This window comes from Cryptotermes secundus, unplaced genomic scaffold (genome assembly GCF_002891405.2).
Source record: "Cryptotermes secundus unplaced genomic scaffold, Csec_1.0 scaffold80, whole genome shotgun sequence".
Classification (NCBI taxonomy): domain Eukaryota; kingdom Metazoa; phylum Arthropoda; class Insecta; order Blattodea; family Kalotermitidae; genus Cryptotermes; species Cryptotermes secundus.
The window spans coordinates 589,004-605,685 of NW_019732856.1; the positions used below are offsets into that span (position 1 = coordinate 589,004).

The window sequence follows — 16,682 nt, forward strand, 5'->3', positions numbered from 1 at the left end:
TTTTCGATCACAAAGACCTAGGAAATCACCTCCTGCCGTTATGCCCTAAAGTCGTGAAACAGCCTGTATACGTATATCCAAAGAGGCTACAAGGAAGTGACTTATTTCCGTCGATAGTGTTAAAACAATAGACCGCTTCGGTGGTCTAGTTGTCCGACCTCCTGGCAACAAATCTAGAGATCCCGCGTTCGATTCCCGGCGCTAACTCATTTTCTAAGAAGTAGTGGATCAGGAACGGGGACAACTCAGCCTCGTGAGGATAACTGAGGAGCTATTTCAATGAAATAGCGGCTCCGATCTAGAAAACCGAGATTAACGGCCTTGGGGATTTCGTTGCGCTGACCACGCGACACCATCTATCCGCTAAAGTTGGCACTAACTTCGCTGACAAGCGGCGGTCGCTCCGTCGCCACGGAGTTTATTTTTTTTTTAGAATTAAACCCTGAAGATAACCAATGTAGCTGACCATTATTTATTGTAAGTGAGGTTTCTGGCTCGAAACATGCAAGGAGATAAGACATCTTCGGAGCTCCGCTGGAATCATATATTCTTCTGGCTTCAAGTCCTAAATGACGTGTACACTGTTCATAACCCGCTGCTTATTAAGAGTTCTGTCTTCTGGGATATAACAGAGCCAAATGAAAATGATCCGACGTTTTGGAGGAACATGTCAACTCCATTTTCAGCGTCGAAGAATAGGCCAAGCGAGACCCCATCATGAGACAGGTACCACGATCTCGGTTTTCTACATGTTTCATGCTGGATTTCTTGACCCTTAAGATGGATGCAGCTTGTTCCCAAACATCTCTTGATTTTAAACAGGCTACGATGTATCCCAGAAGACAAGAATTCTTCATAACAACTGCTTTGAGAACCCCAAATTCTTTCACTTTTATTTATTTAAATTTTATTTAGAATTTCAGTTAACAAAGTTTATATATTATATATATATATATTCCACGTCTCGCCTCTTGCTCTCTACAAGCTTAGCCCATCGTAGCCGTCTATTACTGTCTGAGCAACACTGGATGACCTGTAAAAATAACGAAGAATCTCCTTGTATAATATAACCAACTGATTCTTCCTTCATAGCCATAATGTTGTTCTGGGCCCCTTGTTTCAAACATTTGCAGTCTCTTCTCCCCTGAAAGTAGGAGGTCGTAGACCATAAACTCCCAATATTTAAGTGGATGTACGTTTTTGGTGGTACATGGCATGATACCGGAGTCCGAACTGAATACTGTTTCAAGAGTCTGTTCTTCTGTCCCACGAAGAATCTGGTTTGCTAGTGTCAAGTTCCGAAATACATTTTTAAACCGTTAAACTACTTTATTAGCCGGTCACGGTAGCCGAGCGGTCTAAGGCATGTACTGTCTTCGCTCGCTTGGAAACCGGGATCGTGGGTTCGAATCCCACTCAGGGCATGGATGTTTAGTTTGTGTGTGTGTGTGTGTGTGTGTGTGTGTGCGAGCGTTTTTCTGTGTTTGTGTATAGGTAGAGGCCTTGCGACGAGCTGATCACCCGCCCAAGGAGTCCTACCGAATGTGTAAGATCTAGAAAAACCGAAGTGAACGGAGAAGTTCGTGGAGGTAGACCTAGGCCCACTGGGGCTGTAGTACCGTGGGGAGGGGGGACTTTATTAGCCAGGATCTATACTTTTACTGGGCCTGTACTGTTTTATGTTACAGGGATACAGGTTTCACTTCAGAGTTGATATATTGCAAGTATTAAAGATGAGAAAGGTAACGTTATTTCTGTGCTGAATTAATTAAGCACTACGTCATCAAGGCGTATGGGGAGTGGATGTATAGATCCACATTTTCTTGACCTTGGCACTAGTTGGAGGCGATTGGTCCCGGCCGCTTTTCCCCCGGGGGAAGAGTGTGGGTACCCACTGTATAGGAGACTGGGGGCGTAACAATCAGTCTGGACCATGTGGAGAAGAGGAAACTCGTGGCCCTACTGGGCACTCATTGTAACCATTGGGTGTTGCGTACAGTTATATACTAGAGCAGCTGTACCATCGACCTAAAGTGACTAATTTCTAACATCGTGTAGCGTTATGGACAATAAAACAAGTTCATCATTTCACTAGTAAAAGTGTGATCCAGTGACTTGTTCAGTGCCCTCTCGTCAGAGCAAGGCCCGTTAGTCTCCGAAGAGACTCTCATGCTCACACCCTGAACAGTGTTCCCTTTTCCTGCCCTCAAGCCATTCTCAACACTTCGGCGTGTTTCTAAGACCACGTGGCGTTCAACAGCTACGACCGTGGCTACGTCATGGAGGGCATAAAGTGAAGAGCTGTTATAAAGCGGTCGTCCAACGAGTGGATATTGCGCGAAAGGAAGGAACGGTTATACATGTGACCTCCATTTTGAGGGTTGAACGGTAAGCAAGCAAGAACCGAGCATGAAGCAGGCCGACTCTTCAGCCGTAAAGGTCGGGGTGACATATTGACCTTAATCAGACTACGTGGCTTTGTATCCAAAAAATAGAAGTGTTCATAACCACGGCTGTGAGAGCCCTTAATACGACGTATCATACATTTGCTTCGTCCAAGGCTGTAATAGGATAACAAAATACAGGACGCGTTGGATTATACAGTCTCGGTATAAGCCTGCAGCTTTAACTGTACGGTGTACTCTACATGTAGGGTGTTGCACGCATTGTCTCCTCATCAGTGACAAGTTTTGTCCTCTTGTTGCAGTGCTCCCGCTGACCAGGACGTGACGCAGCCCAGCGCTCGAAGGTAGGAACAGTATAGTCTACGTAGCCATGTTTTTATTTCCATGCCCAGTGTTTTACATGAAGGAAACCAGAAATCATTTTGTACCCAGTAGTTATCCAGACCAAGTTACATGGTCATATCTACTGGTCAACTGAGTCCTGAAGGTGGATGGTGGCGAAGAATGGGGGAGAGGAATATTACACCAACCCACACACGCCACTGGTAGGTTGTGTGGAGGAAGTGGATGTCGGTCTTCAGCACTCGGCCACACAGTAGAAAATCTTTTTTTTTTATTGCTAGTGGGGTGGAACTAACTCCCTTGTACTGCGGCCACTTCTGGCCTATTGTACCAGCCCCAGATGATAGGTGAGGGTGATTGTGGAGCAATTGGTGGAATGAAGATTGGCAGGGGAAACCGAAGTACTCGGAGAAAACCTGCCCCACCGCCACTTTGTCCACCACAAATCCCACTTGACCAGACCCGGGATCGAACCCGGGCCGCCGCGGTGGGGAGCCAGTGACTAACCGCTTGCGCTATGGCGCGGCTTAGAGGATCCTTACATCCGTGTTTGTTTCCGAATGCACACTGCACGCTCACCTTTCGTTGTCAAATTTTATGCTCCTTATTGAGAAGAAAATGTAAAACCGAGTATCGAGTAGCCAACATGAAGTCCAACAGGGAGAGGCCTGTCTGATGACTGTGAGTAATCCCGCAGGACGCAGCAGAGTGACGTCCATTAAGAAACAGAGGCGCTAGGTCTGCTCCGAGGAAGTGGGTCAAAACGCATACACGTATTGTCTAGATAGACCCATGTGCAGATGAGAAAAGCTTGGATAACGCTTTCGATGGGACGAACATATTAGGCAGTATTGTTGTGCCACAAAGTTTATAGGAATCATTGGAGTTAATGTAAATATTTAAGGTCTACTGACACAGACTAATGTGTGTATTTTGTGGTCAGCAGGAACTTCTTTCAAGACTTCTTCTTTCCAATTGAATACGTAGCTAGACATGGCCAGAAATATGTTTAAGCACCTGAGTACTGTCGGCCTTTTAAAGGAATCAGAATCGTACTGTCGATTGTTGTATAACAGAATTTCACCAATATATGCCAAGAGGCTGTACAGATTAAGACCTAAGAGTTCACATACACCTCTAGGTGAAGTGACATTTGAAACATTTGTTTTCTTTCTCTCTATGGCTCGACGGCCATTTTTGGAACCTTGGCCGCTTTTTCAGTTTCTTAATCTGTACACAGTCGGTAGGACTCCTTGGACGAGGGATCAGCCCGTCGCAAGAACAATACATACACAGAATAAATGCACATAGACACCCATGCCTCGAGTGGGATTTGAACCCACGATTCCAGAGTTCGGAAAGGCGAAGACGGTTCCTGCCTTAGACCGCACGGCCACTGTGATCTGTCTGAAGCAAGCACAGTCTCTGTTGTTGAAACATGTTTACTTATCCATTGCATTGCAACGGTCGCGGAGCGAACTTCATAGAAAACACTTGAAGCTTGTGTACCGAGCCGTTGCTTAGCAATGGGTACACACGTGACAGTATTAATTTCTGTAACCGGATGAATGCTTTATTTGTAAACACACTGAAAAGGAATCTTGTAAATTGTTCATGTGTTGTCTACTTGCTGTAACCTGATACCTCCTTCCCCAGTACTGTGAATTCATAGTTGGAAGAATTATAATACTGTGAAGTTGAATGAAAAGTTAACAAAATATTCCGTGACAAGTTTAGGCAGGAATCTGAAGTTCCCAGGGTGGGGTGAGGTGCGCGAAAATGCCTCAGGTACTGATTCCCTTCCTCCAGCCAGATTTTTCCCCCACTTCTGGCCTAGACAAATTAATTTCAGCCTCCAGTCTGAAAGGCAATGTATATAACGTCCGGACGCCATGTTGTTTCTTTTCATTTACGATGAAAACGGCCTTAATGAACGCTGCTGTATTGAATAGCCTTCATGATGTTGCTGAATGAATGTAGGAGTGTGAAAAGTATGGCATCCAAGTGGCCTTCATATTGAACAAGCGGGTAGTTCGCGCCTCGCAACGAACTTATGGCGATGAATACGATTTGCTTTTCTGTCAGCATAGGGTAACGCGTCGCCGAAATGTGTGATACTTCATTTACGAAAGTCAGTTTATTAGTTTTTAGTTCGGGATTCCTTACGATTTTGGTTATGACCAGGTCCGGGTTTTGATGACCTGAAAATATTTAAAAAATGACCGAAAAAATCCAGAAAAATGACCTAAAATATGACCCAAAAATGTAATATTCAGGGCCCGGATTTTGATGACCTGAAAATATTTAAAAAATGACATAAAATGACCGGAAAAATCTAGAAAAATGACCTAAAAGAGAAAAGAAAGAACACTTCGCTTCCATGTTATTCACATTTCAGAAAACATATAAAGAAAAATTCCCTAAAATGGCCAAAAATGACGAGAAATACCATTAAAAGTCCAAAAATTTACCAAAAAATTACCCCAAAATGAAAAAAATGACGTTAAACCTAAAAATGTCAAAAGAGACAAAACATTACCTATAAAATTTACATTTCTGTAACCATCAGCTCATATCCGAGATTTATATATTTAAGAGCATCGCATAGGATACAAGGAAAAAAAAGATGACATGTCATCAAAATCCGGGCCCTGACGTTAGATACAAGCTTTGCAGAAGAGGGAATAAGAGGCTGTCGGTAATATAGCATGTCATTCAACCGACATTGGTTACAAGGTTTTCGTGTCCCATGTTTTCTTATTCCCTGTTTTCAGTAACCTGTGTTTTCTCGTAAGAAATTCCAGCTTATACAGACAGATAGCAACGTATGCCTCTGAAACGAGGGTACATGAGAAACAAATAGAAGAAAAGTTATTAATATTTGAAAGGAAAGTCATCTGAAACTTCTATGCCCTACTGTTGACCCAAACGGTCTGAGAAGGAGAACAAACTAAGAAATAAACACTCGTTTGAAACAAAGGAATATTGAGAGGTATATAAACGCCTAGAGAATTGCATGGTTGGGACGTTTGGAAAGAACGCATGAAGAGAGAACAACAAAGAAAACAACTCGTTGGAAGACGTTATCATCCAGACCTAAAGGAAGACCTAAGAAGAATTGGGAAGATGTACCACAAGACCTTAAAATCATGAAGCACAACCTCGTATACAGTGGGAACCGGGGGTAAAGCGGCCAGATCGTGAAACTGATCACCAACTAGTGCTGAGGTGAAGAAAATGTGGTTCTATACATCCACCCCCCATACGTCTTCAAGGCGTAGTGCATAATTAGTTAAGCACAGGGACGTTTTCTTTTTCTTACCTTACCTCCCTGCCGTTAGCTACATGTTAGGATTCCATAGTGACTGGTCCAGGTTTGCTTCCCATGCTGTCACGCCCATGTTACTGTTGGTGGGGAACTCGAGTGGCCGCCTCTTGGCGTGAAAGTGGGCTAATTGATTGGGAACGAACACAGGCGCGCATAGACTACAAGCCCGACTTCTCGTATGGAATATGGGAACTGTTTACTGCTTGAAGTTAACGCCCCTTCTCTTCTTTGGCAATTACGTAAGGCAGACTTTAATTATTAGCACCTTGTGGGAAGGGCGTCAAGCACAGGTGATATTCACTTATCCGCACGACCTAGCGGGCGTAATGCCTGTTGCTTTGCAAACTGTCATGGAAGGGGGGGGGGGTCACTGGAGTGCCGGGTGCACACGGGCGCAATAATTGCACGCAGAGACTCGCACGCACTCGTGCCACGCCCACAAATTATCAGAAAGTGTCGATACTAACTACTACTACTGCTACTACTACTACTACTACTACTACTACTACTACTACTACTACTACTACTACTACTACTAATGATAATAAAGATGTTGAGGTATTTCATTTTTAGTTGGTTTTTGAGCACGTCTGTATCGGACTGTACACAATCGAAGTTAGGTCAAGCCACGAGTGCAACCTGTTCAACCTGTTCGTGACTAAACGTGTGTCCATCAGAAGGAGAGGTGCAGGTGAACTGACTATGACAGTGATGATGATCATGATCATGATGATGGTAGGTCTACTAGTACTTAACTAAGTTAGCCAGTACGCCATGAAGGCGTATGGGAGAGTGGATGTATACAACCACGTTTTCTTGACCTCGGCACTAGATGGAGGTGAGTGGTCAGCTTCACGCCCCGGCCGCTTTACCACCGGGGAAAGAGCCCCCGGAACCCATTGGATAGGAGGTTGGGTGTACTCCACAGCCGGTTTGGATGACATGGAGAAGTAAAAGTTCTTGCCCCCACCGGGACTCGAACTCCGACTCCTCGGTTGTCCAGCCAGGAGCCAGTCGCTATACCGATTGCGCAGTCGCGGCTCTTGCAGGAGTTACCAGTAGGAAGAAGCTCAGTGTACACCTAAATCTTAGCCTTAAAGATGCAGGCAGTGAGTTCCTCAGAAACGTTGATATGCGTTTACCAGACTGTACAGAGTCATAACCCAAAGACATCAGCACAAATCTTCACGATCGTACAAACGAGATCATGAGAATGGAGGCAGTATTCCCCTCCGAAGCGTCCGTACCCACTTACCAGACATCGTATCCCATCAGACAACAGTTGAACTTTCAGGTCTTGATGAACTGGTTGAATGTGACTTTACATGAAAACGCCCATTTTGCCTAAATCGGTGTTTGTAATCTGCTTTAATTCTGATTTATCGATTCTGTCTCCCTGCAGTCCTGTCGCTCCATTTCTTTGTAAGCAGTGAGGTTTCGGGTAGTTACTGTTGTTACTCGGGGTCGTTCTCGAGTGACTGTCTGGTTTGCTGTGGGGACGATTGAACCCGTTATCAAGTTGAGCCATAAGTGTCGGCATCCCCAATAAAGGGAACCGGTTGGCAGACAGCTGTTGCTTCGGGCGTCAAGGTGGGTCAAAGGCCAATTCCGTCTTCCAGTCTCGTGCTTGGTGCGACGTCTCTATCACGCATGCGCAGGTCTTAAATTTTAGAGATCGAATCAGAAGAAGAAAAAAGCCTCGATTCAATTTTTTGCAGTCTCCAACTTCGAAATAGTTCAAATAACTGTGTTTTTCAACATTGAAATGGCTGGGAGAAGGTAAAATGTGAAGTTGTCCCTGTGCTTAACTATTAAGCACTATGCCATGAAGGCGTATGGGGAAGTGGATGTATAGGTCCTCATTTTCTTGACCTCTGCATTGGTTGGAGGTGAGTGACCAGTTTCATGCATCGGCCGTTTTCCCCCTCGGGGAATGAGTCCCCGGTACCAGTTGGTTAAGAGGCTGAGTAGGCCCCAAAACCGGTCTGAACGACATGGAGAAGAGAAAATTCTTGCCTCTACCGGGACTCGAACTCTGACCCCTCTGTCATCCAGCCCGTAGCCAGTCGCTATGCCGACTGCGTTATCCCTGCTCACTTCGAAATGGCTGGCAACTGAGTGGAGCAGAGTTCATCCTGAGAAGCCTGCAACTCCTTGTCAAGAAATCAGAATCTTTTTCTGAACTTATATTTCGCTTGGGGGTGGAGTCCAGTTGGGTCCACTCGGCACGGCGGCCACTGATTGGCCTATTGTACCAGCCCCGGGTAATTATGATGATGGAGAATTTGGTGGAATGAAGATTGACAGGGAAAACCGAAGTACTCGGAGGAAACCCGCCCCAGCGCCATTATGTCCACTACAAATCCCACTTGATGAGACCCGGGACCGAACCCGGGCCGCCGCGGTGGGAAGCCAGCGACTAACCGCTTGAGCTAGGGCGCGGCCTGCCTCTGAACATACTTCATCGCTGTTACTGTTAACGTGGGGTCATGTCCAGCATCTTGCACCAAATATGGCGTTCTGAGATGTGGGATTTTGGTGGTAAAGCCAGAAAGAAAGAAGGCGCTAGGAAGACATAGCTGGGGGGATAATATTAAAATGGTTCTTCGAGAAATAGATTTTGGTGATATGGGCTGGATTGATCTGTTTGAGGACAGACTAGTGGAAGGCCCTTGTGAACAGGGCAGTGTACCTTCTGGTTTCATGAAATGTAGAAATAAACATTCTTGAATAGCTGAGAAGCGGCTTCACAAGGACTCAGCTCTATGGAGTCATTTAGCGACGATGTCAGTAGCTGAGACAACATGGCATCGAATGTTGGGATGATTCATGAGTTGGAATAGTCCTACGGAAGTGATTGTGACCAAACTTTGGGTACTGGCCCGGCAGTTGAAGGTCCTCAGGGTAATCGGTGTCCCGATGTCCCGACCCCAAGTCGAGCTGTGCATCTCCCGAATGCTCGTCAGAAGCACTACCGCTTGACCTAACTTGCTCGCTGATACTGGATACAGATGCAAATGCCAGCCGCTGCAGTAAAATATTTATAAAGAGGAAACTCGTATTTTTTCTAAGAAAACTTCAAGTGTCATATGCCTCAAAACCTGAAAATCACGCTTGATTCTTTTATATTTTAAGAGGGCTAGAAGTAGGTAGGGGAGCAGGTATAGCAACGGGCTGAAGATCTGGTTTCGAATCCCAGCCGCATTAAGAGATTTTTCTTTTTTCTCCAAAACGGCCAAACGAGCTCTCGGGCTCACCTAATCTATCCGGTGGATATCGAAGGCTCTTTTACTGGGGATAAAGCGGTTGGGCTGTGAAGCTGACCACTCACCTCCTCTTAGTGCCGAGGTCAAGAATGGTGGAGCTATACCTCCACTCCCCCATATGTTTTAAGGACTTGGTGCTTAATCCCTTCGGCAATGATACACTTTTACGTTTACTTTTAGAAGTGCTAGTAGGTAGTGCTGGCCGATCACAGTGATTCGAAGCCACGGTCCCAGTGTTTGAGAGGGTGAAAACGGTTCATGTCTTAGAGCGCACGAACCGTTTTCGCCCTCTCAAATACTGGAACCATGGGTTCGAACCCCACTCAAGGCATGGGTATCTGTGTGTGCGTTTATTCTGTGTTTGTGTTGTCCTGTGTGTAGCTAGCGGCCTCGCGACAGGGTGATCCCACATCCAAGGAGTCCTTCCGACTGTGTATAGATTAAGAAACTGAAAAGGCAGCTGAGGTCCACACCGGCTGTAGAGCCATAGATAGATAGATAGATAGAAGGCAGTGCTGATTTTGCTTAGCATTTACTCACTTGGATGTAATATCTGGCATCCGCGTGATCCAAGGCAACCCATGAGACCAGGAGTTATTGAAAGGAGAGTTTGGTTATGTCTGTGTTACGAGTCAGAATGGGCTCGCATTGAGAGATGCGTTAGGCCCCAAATGTTTAGTATTTTGTATACAGCAGGCCTGTCAAATTCGTACATTATTAGGGGCAGGTCCCATGAATTGACATCGTGGATTGTTCGACATCATCAGAGGACAGAAAGGAAAGTTTCTTACGGTATTTATTCTTCAGCTTTCACTGATTAGGAATGACAGACATAGCGACGGGCTGCGGTCTGGACGGCCGGAGTTCGATTCCCGGCATGAGCAAGATATTTTTCTGTTTACCACAGCGCCCAGAACGAATCTGGGGCCCACCCAGCCTCCTGCAGAATGAGAACCTGGGGGAGTACCTGTGGAGTAACACCGCCAAGGCTTGAAGCTGATCGCTCAGCTCCATCTGGTGCCGAAGTCAAGAACGATTGAACTATAACCTTCACTCCTCCATACGTTAGCATAGCGTTGTGCTTAATTAAGCACAGGCAGAACTTTACCTTTTACCAAAGGACATGAATGGCCTTCTCAGTCCTTGCACCGCGACCTACAGTGGTTTATTGTGCTTACCATAAGACATACTACGTATACATAATGAAAATATTTTGTTAATTGTAGGATTCAGCGTTGGAATTGTCAGTAATCTTTGAGGGCCTCTGATTTGTGACGTGTAGTGTGGCCCCACACTAGTGTTGATGGTTTGTGTATGTCAGGAAACTGAACTGTTCTGGCCAGCTTCAGTAAGCTCCCCTGGAAGAAAAGATGAAAGCCATGTAAACCTCAACCCCGCAGAGGACAATGTGGAGGGCTGTGACGTCTGCATATATGAAATTTCTTACTTCCCATGTTTCGCTCCCCTTCTGCCTATAAGGCGTGGAGGGCGGCCTACGTAATATTGATGACGAAACGTCACTGGAAAGTCTTCTTTTACTGTTCTGACGATCTGAGTCGAGTCTTTGTGGTAGAGGCCAAACCTAAATTCTGTCAAATTTGTCACACAGTATTCGCACACTGTCCGCGAACCACCGATGTTCTGGGCGTAAACGGAATTGTGGATATCTGTTAGGCCTCTTTCCGGTACACGAATATCATTGTGACTCGTAAAGTTTGCGTACATCTTCTGAAATATAAGATTTGAGGTTCAAATCTACTCGCATATATTTCAAATGTTGAATTAGGTTAAAAATTTTATGCCTTAAACCTTTTCGTAGTCTTGGTTGTCTTTAGTTTTCTGTCGATTATTATTTTGAGGGGGTAATGTAGACTTGGGACGTCGGAAAGAATGTGCTGAGTCAGAAATAGAGCAACAAAGGACAGGAAAATATTACACTCTGGGGAGCTTTAGCACATCACGGAACAAAATCGTAGACTTTAATTTAAATATACACGTAGCTCAGAATTCCTTCGAAAATATAGAAAATATTTGGAAACGACAGTAGTGGTTCAAATTTTCATTCAGGATGTACCGTAATTAAGAACATTAAATTCGGAAATACTTGTCAATCAGCTAAGACTTCCGGCTGCACTCGAAACACGTAAGGATTGAAGTGTACAAAACTATAAACAACACCGAGCACGGTAGCTCAGAAGGTAATATTTCTGACGAATTCGCGAGGTTCACGGTCGGTATCTAGACTGGGACACTTGCTGTTCTGACTGAAGTCTTTTTTTTTTTTTTTGGCTTTCCTCAGTCCCCCCAGACAAATTCCAGGATAGTACTTGAAGTCGGTCTCTACCGCTTCTTTCTACATCCTTTGTAATTAATCATTCATTGATGATCTTAAATTTGACGCTGAGGCTGAGTTACTGACAGTGTCGTTAAATAAGCCATAAACATAAAAGTAAAGCAATTCTCATGCTTAATTAAGCACCACGCAGTGAAGACGTATGGGGGGCTGGTGGTGTAGTTTTCACTGTTTCTTAACCTCGACACTAACTGTAGGTGAGTGGTCAGCTTCACTCCCTTGTTGCTTTACTCCGGGGAAAGAGCCCCCCCCCCGTACCGTTTGGATAGGAGGCTCAGCTGGTCTGGATGCCGTAGAGAAGAGAAGGATCTCGTGCTTCTACCGGCGATCGAGCCGAAATTCCTTGGGAATCGCGAAAATAAACCATAAAGAAATGAAAATGCCACCTGATCGGTTTTGCATGACCTTAAACTTATTCTGTCACGAAGTAAGAACATCAGGATGTCTGAGAACAGGGTATGAGGGCCGAAGCGACAGGAGAATGGAGAATTTGTACTCTTCGCCAAAATTAGGGAGGTCACATCAAGAAAGATGAGTTGGGCGGGACATAGGCCTGAAAGAGATGAGAAATACACAGAGATTTTGTTGAAGCACTTGAAGCAGACCTCTTTGAAGACCTAAGCGTAGATGAGAGGATACTATTAAAATGGCTCAAAGCACTAAGATGCGTTGCTATGGTCATTGAATCCATTCTTGAACACAGTAATGGACCTTTCATCTGTCTCTGACTCGCACAATACTTGGTTGGACCTTTGTCGTTTTTTCATTTTCTTGTTCTTTAACACAGACGATAGGATTCATTGGACGAGGGATCAGCTCGTCGCAAGGCCGCTACAAGCACACAGAACAGCACAAACATAATAAACGCTCACAGACTTCCATGCCTCAAGTGCGATTCGAACCCACGATCCTAGTGTTTGAACGGACGAAGACAGTTCGTAACTTAGACCGCTCGGCCACTTTGATCGGCAAAAAGAAATGTTAACAGCACGTGGTGTTCCCAAACGGTCACCCATCCAAGTACCAATCACGCCTTAACTTCTGTGATCGGACGAGAACTGGTGTTTTCAACATGGCATGGCCTTTAGCGTAATGGATCTTTGGGTTACATAAAACCAGGGTGTTATCTCTACAAAGTGTGGGGCATTGGTTTCTCACGGAGTTACTTAGTTCTGAAGCGGCCTCCGTAGTATAGGGGTAATGTTCCCACCTCATGACGCGGGTTCAAACCCGGCGGAGGTCGTGGAATTTTTAAGGGCGGAAAAATTCAGGGAACAAGTCCTCCAGGAGGGACTTTAAGCCGTGGGTCCCGTGTCGTAGCTTTACGGCACGTAAAAGAACCTCATGCCTCAAGGAGGCCTCTGAGCCAAATTATAAAGGACATTTCCCGCCCAACAGTAGTCTCTAACGCCTCTGGTAGATGGGGGAAGCATCTAGATACTGCTGAGCCAGTAGAGGCCGAACTCGCTGGCTGAGTCGGGACTGATGGCACGCACCAGTATCGGTAGGGTATAGAGACTGGTAGAATATCACAGGGGGACGTACAATAGACCACTGGTCGCGGTGCATGGGGAAACCCACCCCCTCCAATAATAATAATAAAATACTTAGTTCTGGGAAGCATCATAATGCATAGGCCTACGCTTCACTTAACATTGCTTGGGCGATTCTACCGAGACGCTAGGAGGACATGTCGCACGAAGGTTGGCGCGAAATAGCAGTCGTACACAGTCATTCACTCACTCACTCATGGAGCCGAGTCCTTCTTGAGAAGTTTCCAATTGTGCAGCTACTTAAGAACTTCCAAGCATTTTATGAAACCCGAAGGTTCATTACCGTGGTCCCTATCTTGAGCCAGATCAATCAAATACATATCATCCCATCATATCTCTCTAAGATCCATTTCAATATTGTCCACCCACCTACGTCTTGGTCTTCCCAGTGGTCTCCTTCCTTCTAGCTTTCCCAATATCCTATATGCATTACCCTTCTCCCCCATTCATTCTACATGTCCTGCCCATCTCATCCTTGATTTGATCATTCTAATTATACTTGGAGAAGAGTACAAGTTATGAAGCAGTGTTCTCCAACTTTGGAGAATCCCAAGGGAAGGCAATATTTGGGACATCTAGGCGTAGGTAACAGGGCAGTATGAAAATGGCTGGACGTAACTGGCTTACTGCAGGGCTGGATGATAGTCGTGTAAACAAGGCGATGAATTTCTTGACTGGGCGCTAACCGGTAGACACTCGCGTACCGTGGAGTTACAGCATCTGGAATTTCTATGATCCTATTCGTATAGACCTTGCATTGGTATGAGGTTTCTGATTGTGAGATTTGAGGTTTCCACGGCGGTGAAGATTCATATTATGGTCTTCTGGGTTATACCACATAGTCTGTGTTGCGAACCCGGAAAATGGAGGCAGTATTACCCTCCGAAACGTTGGCATGCTATCAAGATGCAGACGACCGCAATATCTGAAGATGTTTGTAATTTTGAAAACCGCTGTGCGACCCTTTTGCTAGACTCCAAATCGGAAACCAATATCCAGCATGAGATTTGGCAACCGTGTACTTAGAAAGGGGATGCCTCCCTTCCCAGCTGTGTCTGTAAAGGTCGTTAGTTCATCCCCTCAGTCCCTCACAGTGCAGTTGCCCTACCCTTCTCGTTGATTTCGTATGTTCTTGAAGGCACAACCCTCCAGACCCTCTATTCGCCATCCTTGTGGCCATGGCGACCAGAAGTTCATTATGCCTTGTCAGTAACACGCTGACCAAGTGACCAGACTCTCACCGCTTGGGCCACTTTTTATACTCCTCTGTACATATTATTTATAAAAAGAATCAGGGCTGTTTTCGTTCTGTACGTCGGTTATTGTTTGTATTACGTAATGACAGTCTGGAGAGGAGCCGCTAGAGCTCAGTCGGTATGGAGGCGGGTTGTAAGGTCGGGGTTCGATTCCAATCAGGGGCAAGAGAGTTCTCTTTACTGCACAGCGTTCAGGCCGGCTCTGATGCCCACCCACCCAGACTCCTATCCAGTGAGTACGGCGGTAAAGTGGTCGTATCGTCTCCGATACGTCTTCATGGCGTGATGTTTAGGTAATTAAGCACGGGGACATTTTTTACCTTAACCTTACTAAGAATACGTGTCTTGTTATGTTTTAGTTTCTCTTAGTGAATAGAATGTGTTGTGACAGTAAGAGAAACACAGTGTACAAATATGGGGCCTGTTAATTAATAACATTACGCTTAAGTTTGGAGCACGCGGTAGCGTAGTTGGTCGAGGCACTGTGCTACAAGCCGGAAGGTAGCGGATTCGGTTCCTGATGTGGTCATTGGGGTTTTCAATTGACCTAATCCTTCCAGCCGCAGTATGGCCTTGCTGCTGACTCATCCTCTAGCAAATATGAGTACCAGGAATCTTCCTGGGGTGTACAGGCGCATAAGGCTGACAACCTCACCGCCATCTATGACCCGATTGTCTAGAAAATGTTTCAAGCTCGACGTCCCACAATCCTATGGGCCCCGACGGCCTGTTATAGGGATAGCTTACGCTTATGTTTAGTTTGACGGTTCATCAGTGAATGGTGTTCTCTCAGCGCTAAAGGTGGCTCCTTTTCCGCTTAAATTAAATTATCATTGATTGTCTAAAAGTATAAATATTAAACACTTTCGGTAGATGTGTGATGCGGTTGAATTCAAACAAAATCATATAAGACAGGCAAGAAGCATGCAAACAAAAGAATTCCTTGAGGCGAGATATGTGTGGAATGTCGCAGTGGCCTGGCGCTCCTGCTGGAAAATTTCTTTATATACGAGTAAATACCACCGTGTTCTTTGTTTTTATATGTTGTTAACATCTAACCAAAGTATAGTGGACTTTTGGGCATATGGCCTATAGCATAGAGCGCCCTACTTGAAAGTAGATTTTGTTCGTCTGTCACTGACTGTGCTTTTTGTGAAAGGATTTTAATGAAGTTTTCCTTGACAATTTTCGTAGGAATGACGGCTTACTTAGGGCTGCTGTCACTTTATACCACGAATGGAGATTCGCTCGTTAAAGTTGACTGTCTGCGGTCGAACATTTTGGGTTCGATTGTCGGCAAAGATCTTAGACACCTTGCCCAGACATTCATACGTGGGGGGGGTGGGGGGGTGGTAGAGAGAAATCTATCTCTGTGGATAAAGCGACTGATCTTGAAGTCAGTTATTTCTGGTGCAGCGGTCGAAAATGAGTGGAAGCCTTTTACCTTTATGATGTAACCTATTCCTTCGTGGGATTGTGCTCAGGTACAGAGGAATTTTGATTTTTTGCCGTTGTAGTTCTTTTCCTTCTTCTAGGGTACAGGCCATTGGCCTGTTTCCGACTTCAGGAGGACACGTCCTGACAGCTAGCTGTGGATCGTTCGACACTCCGGTGTCCTGTCTGCTTATAATTTAGTAATATCTTTGGGCGGGCGCCAGTCTGTTATGTTCGTATCACTTTTCTTTCCTCCTCCCTATTCTGAACAACATCAAAAACATAAAGTTGTCCCTGTGCTTAACTAAGCACTAACCAATGGACACGTATAGGGGAATGGATATATAGATCCACGTATTCTTGGCCTCAGGACTAGTTAGAGGTGACTTGTCAGCTTCACGCCCCGGCCGCTTTACCTCCGGAGAAAGAGCCTCCAGTACCCCATGCATAGGAGGCTAGGTGGTCCCCAGAACCGGTCTGGACGACGTGGAAGGGAGAATAATCTTTCCCCTACTGGGACTCGATCTCTGGTCCCGCGACCAGTCGCTATACCGACTGCGCTATCCTGGTTCTTTGGCTTTCTATTTTCTCAGTTAAACTCAGTATTCTTAATTCTGAGCGTATGTCTGTGTTTCGTTTTTGATCTGTGAGAATGTATCGAGCTGCAGGACTACGATCCTCATTTCAGCTGACTTTGTTTTTCTTTTGCATTGTCATTATTGACCTGTTTTCACTTGCATAAGTC

The 16,682-nt window shown here is 45.3% G+C and overlaps 1 protein-coding gene across 1 annotated transcript in view; it reads left to right on the forward strand.

Annotated features, from left to right (window-relative positions):
• LOC111867733 (polyhomeotic-like protein 2) overlaps window positions 1-16,682 on the forward strand; it is a 113,449-nt gene that overhangs the window by 21,110 nt on the left and 75,657 nt on the right. Inside the window, exon 2 of the mRNA XM_023857833.2 lies at window positions 2,708-2,749. Coding sequence (XP_023713601.1) covers window positions 2,708-2,749 — 42 coding nt within the window. The remainder of the gene's footprint in view (window positions 1-2,707; window positions 2,750-16,682) is intronic.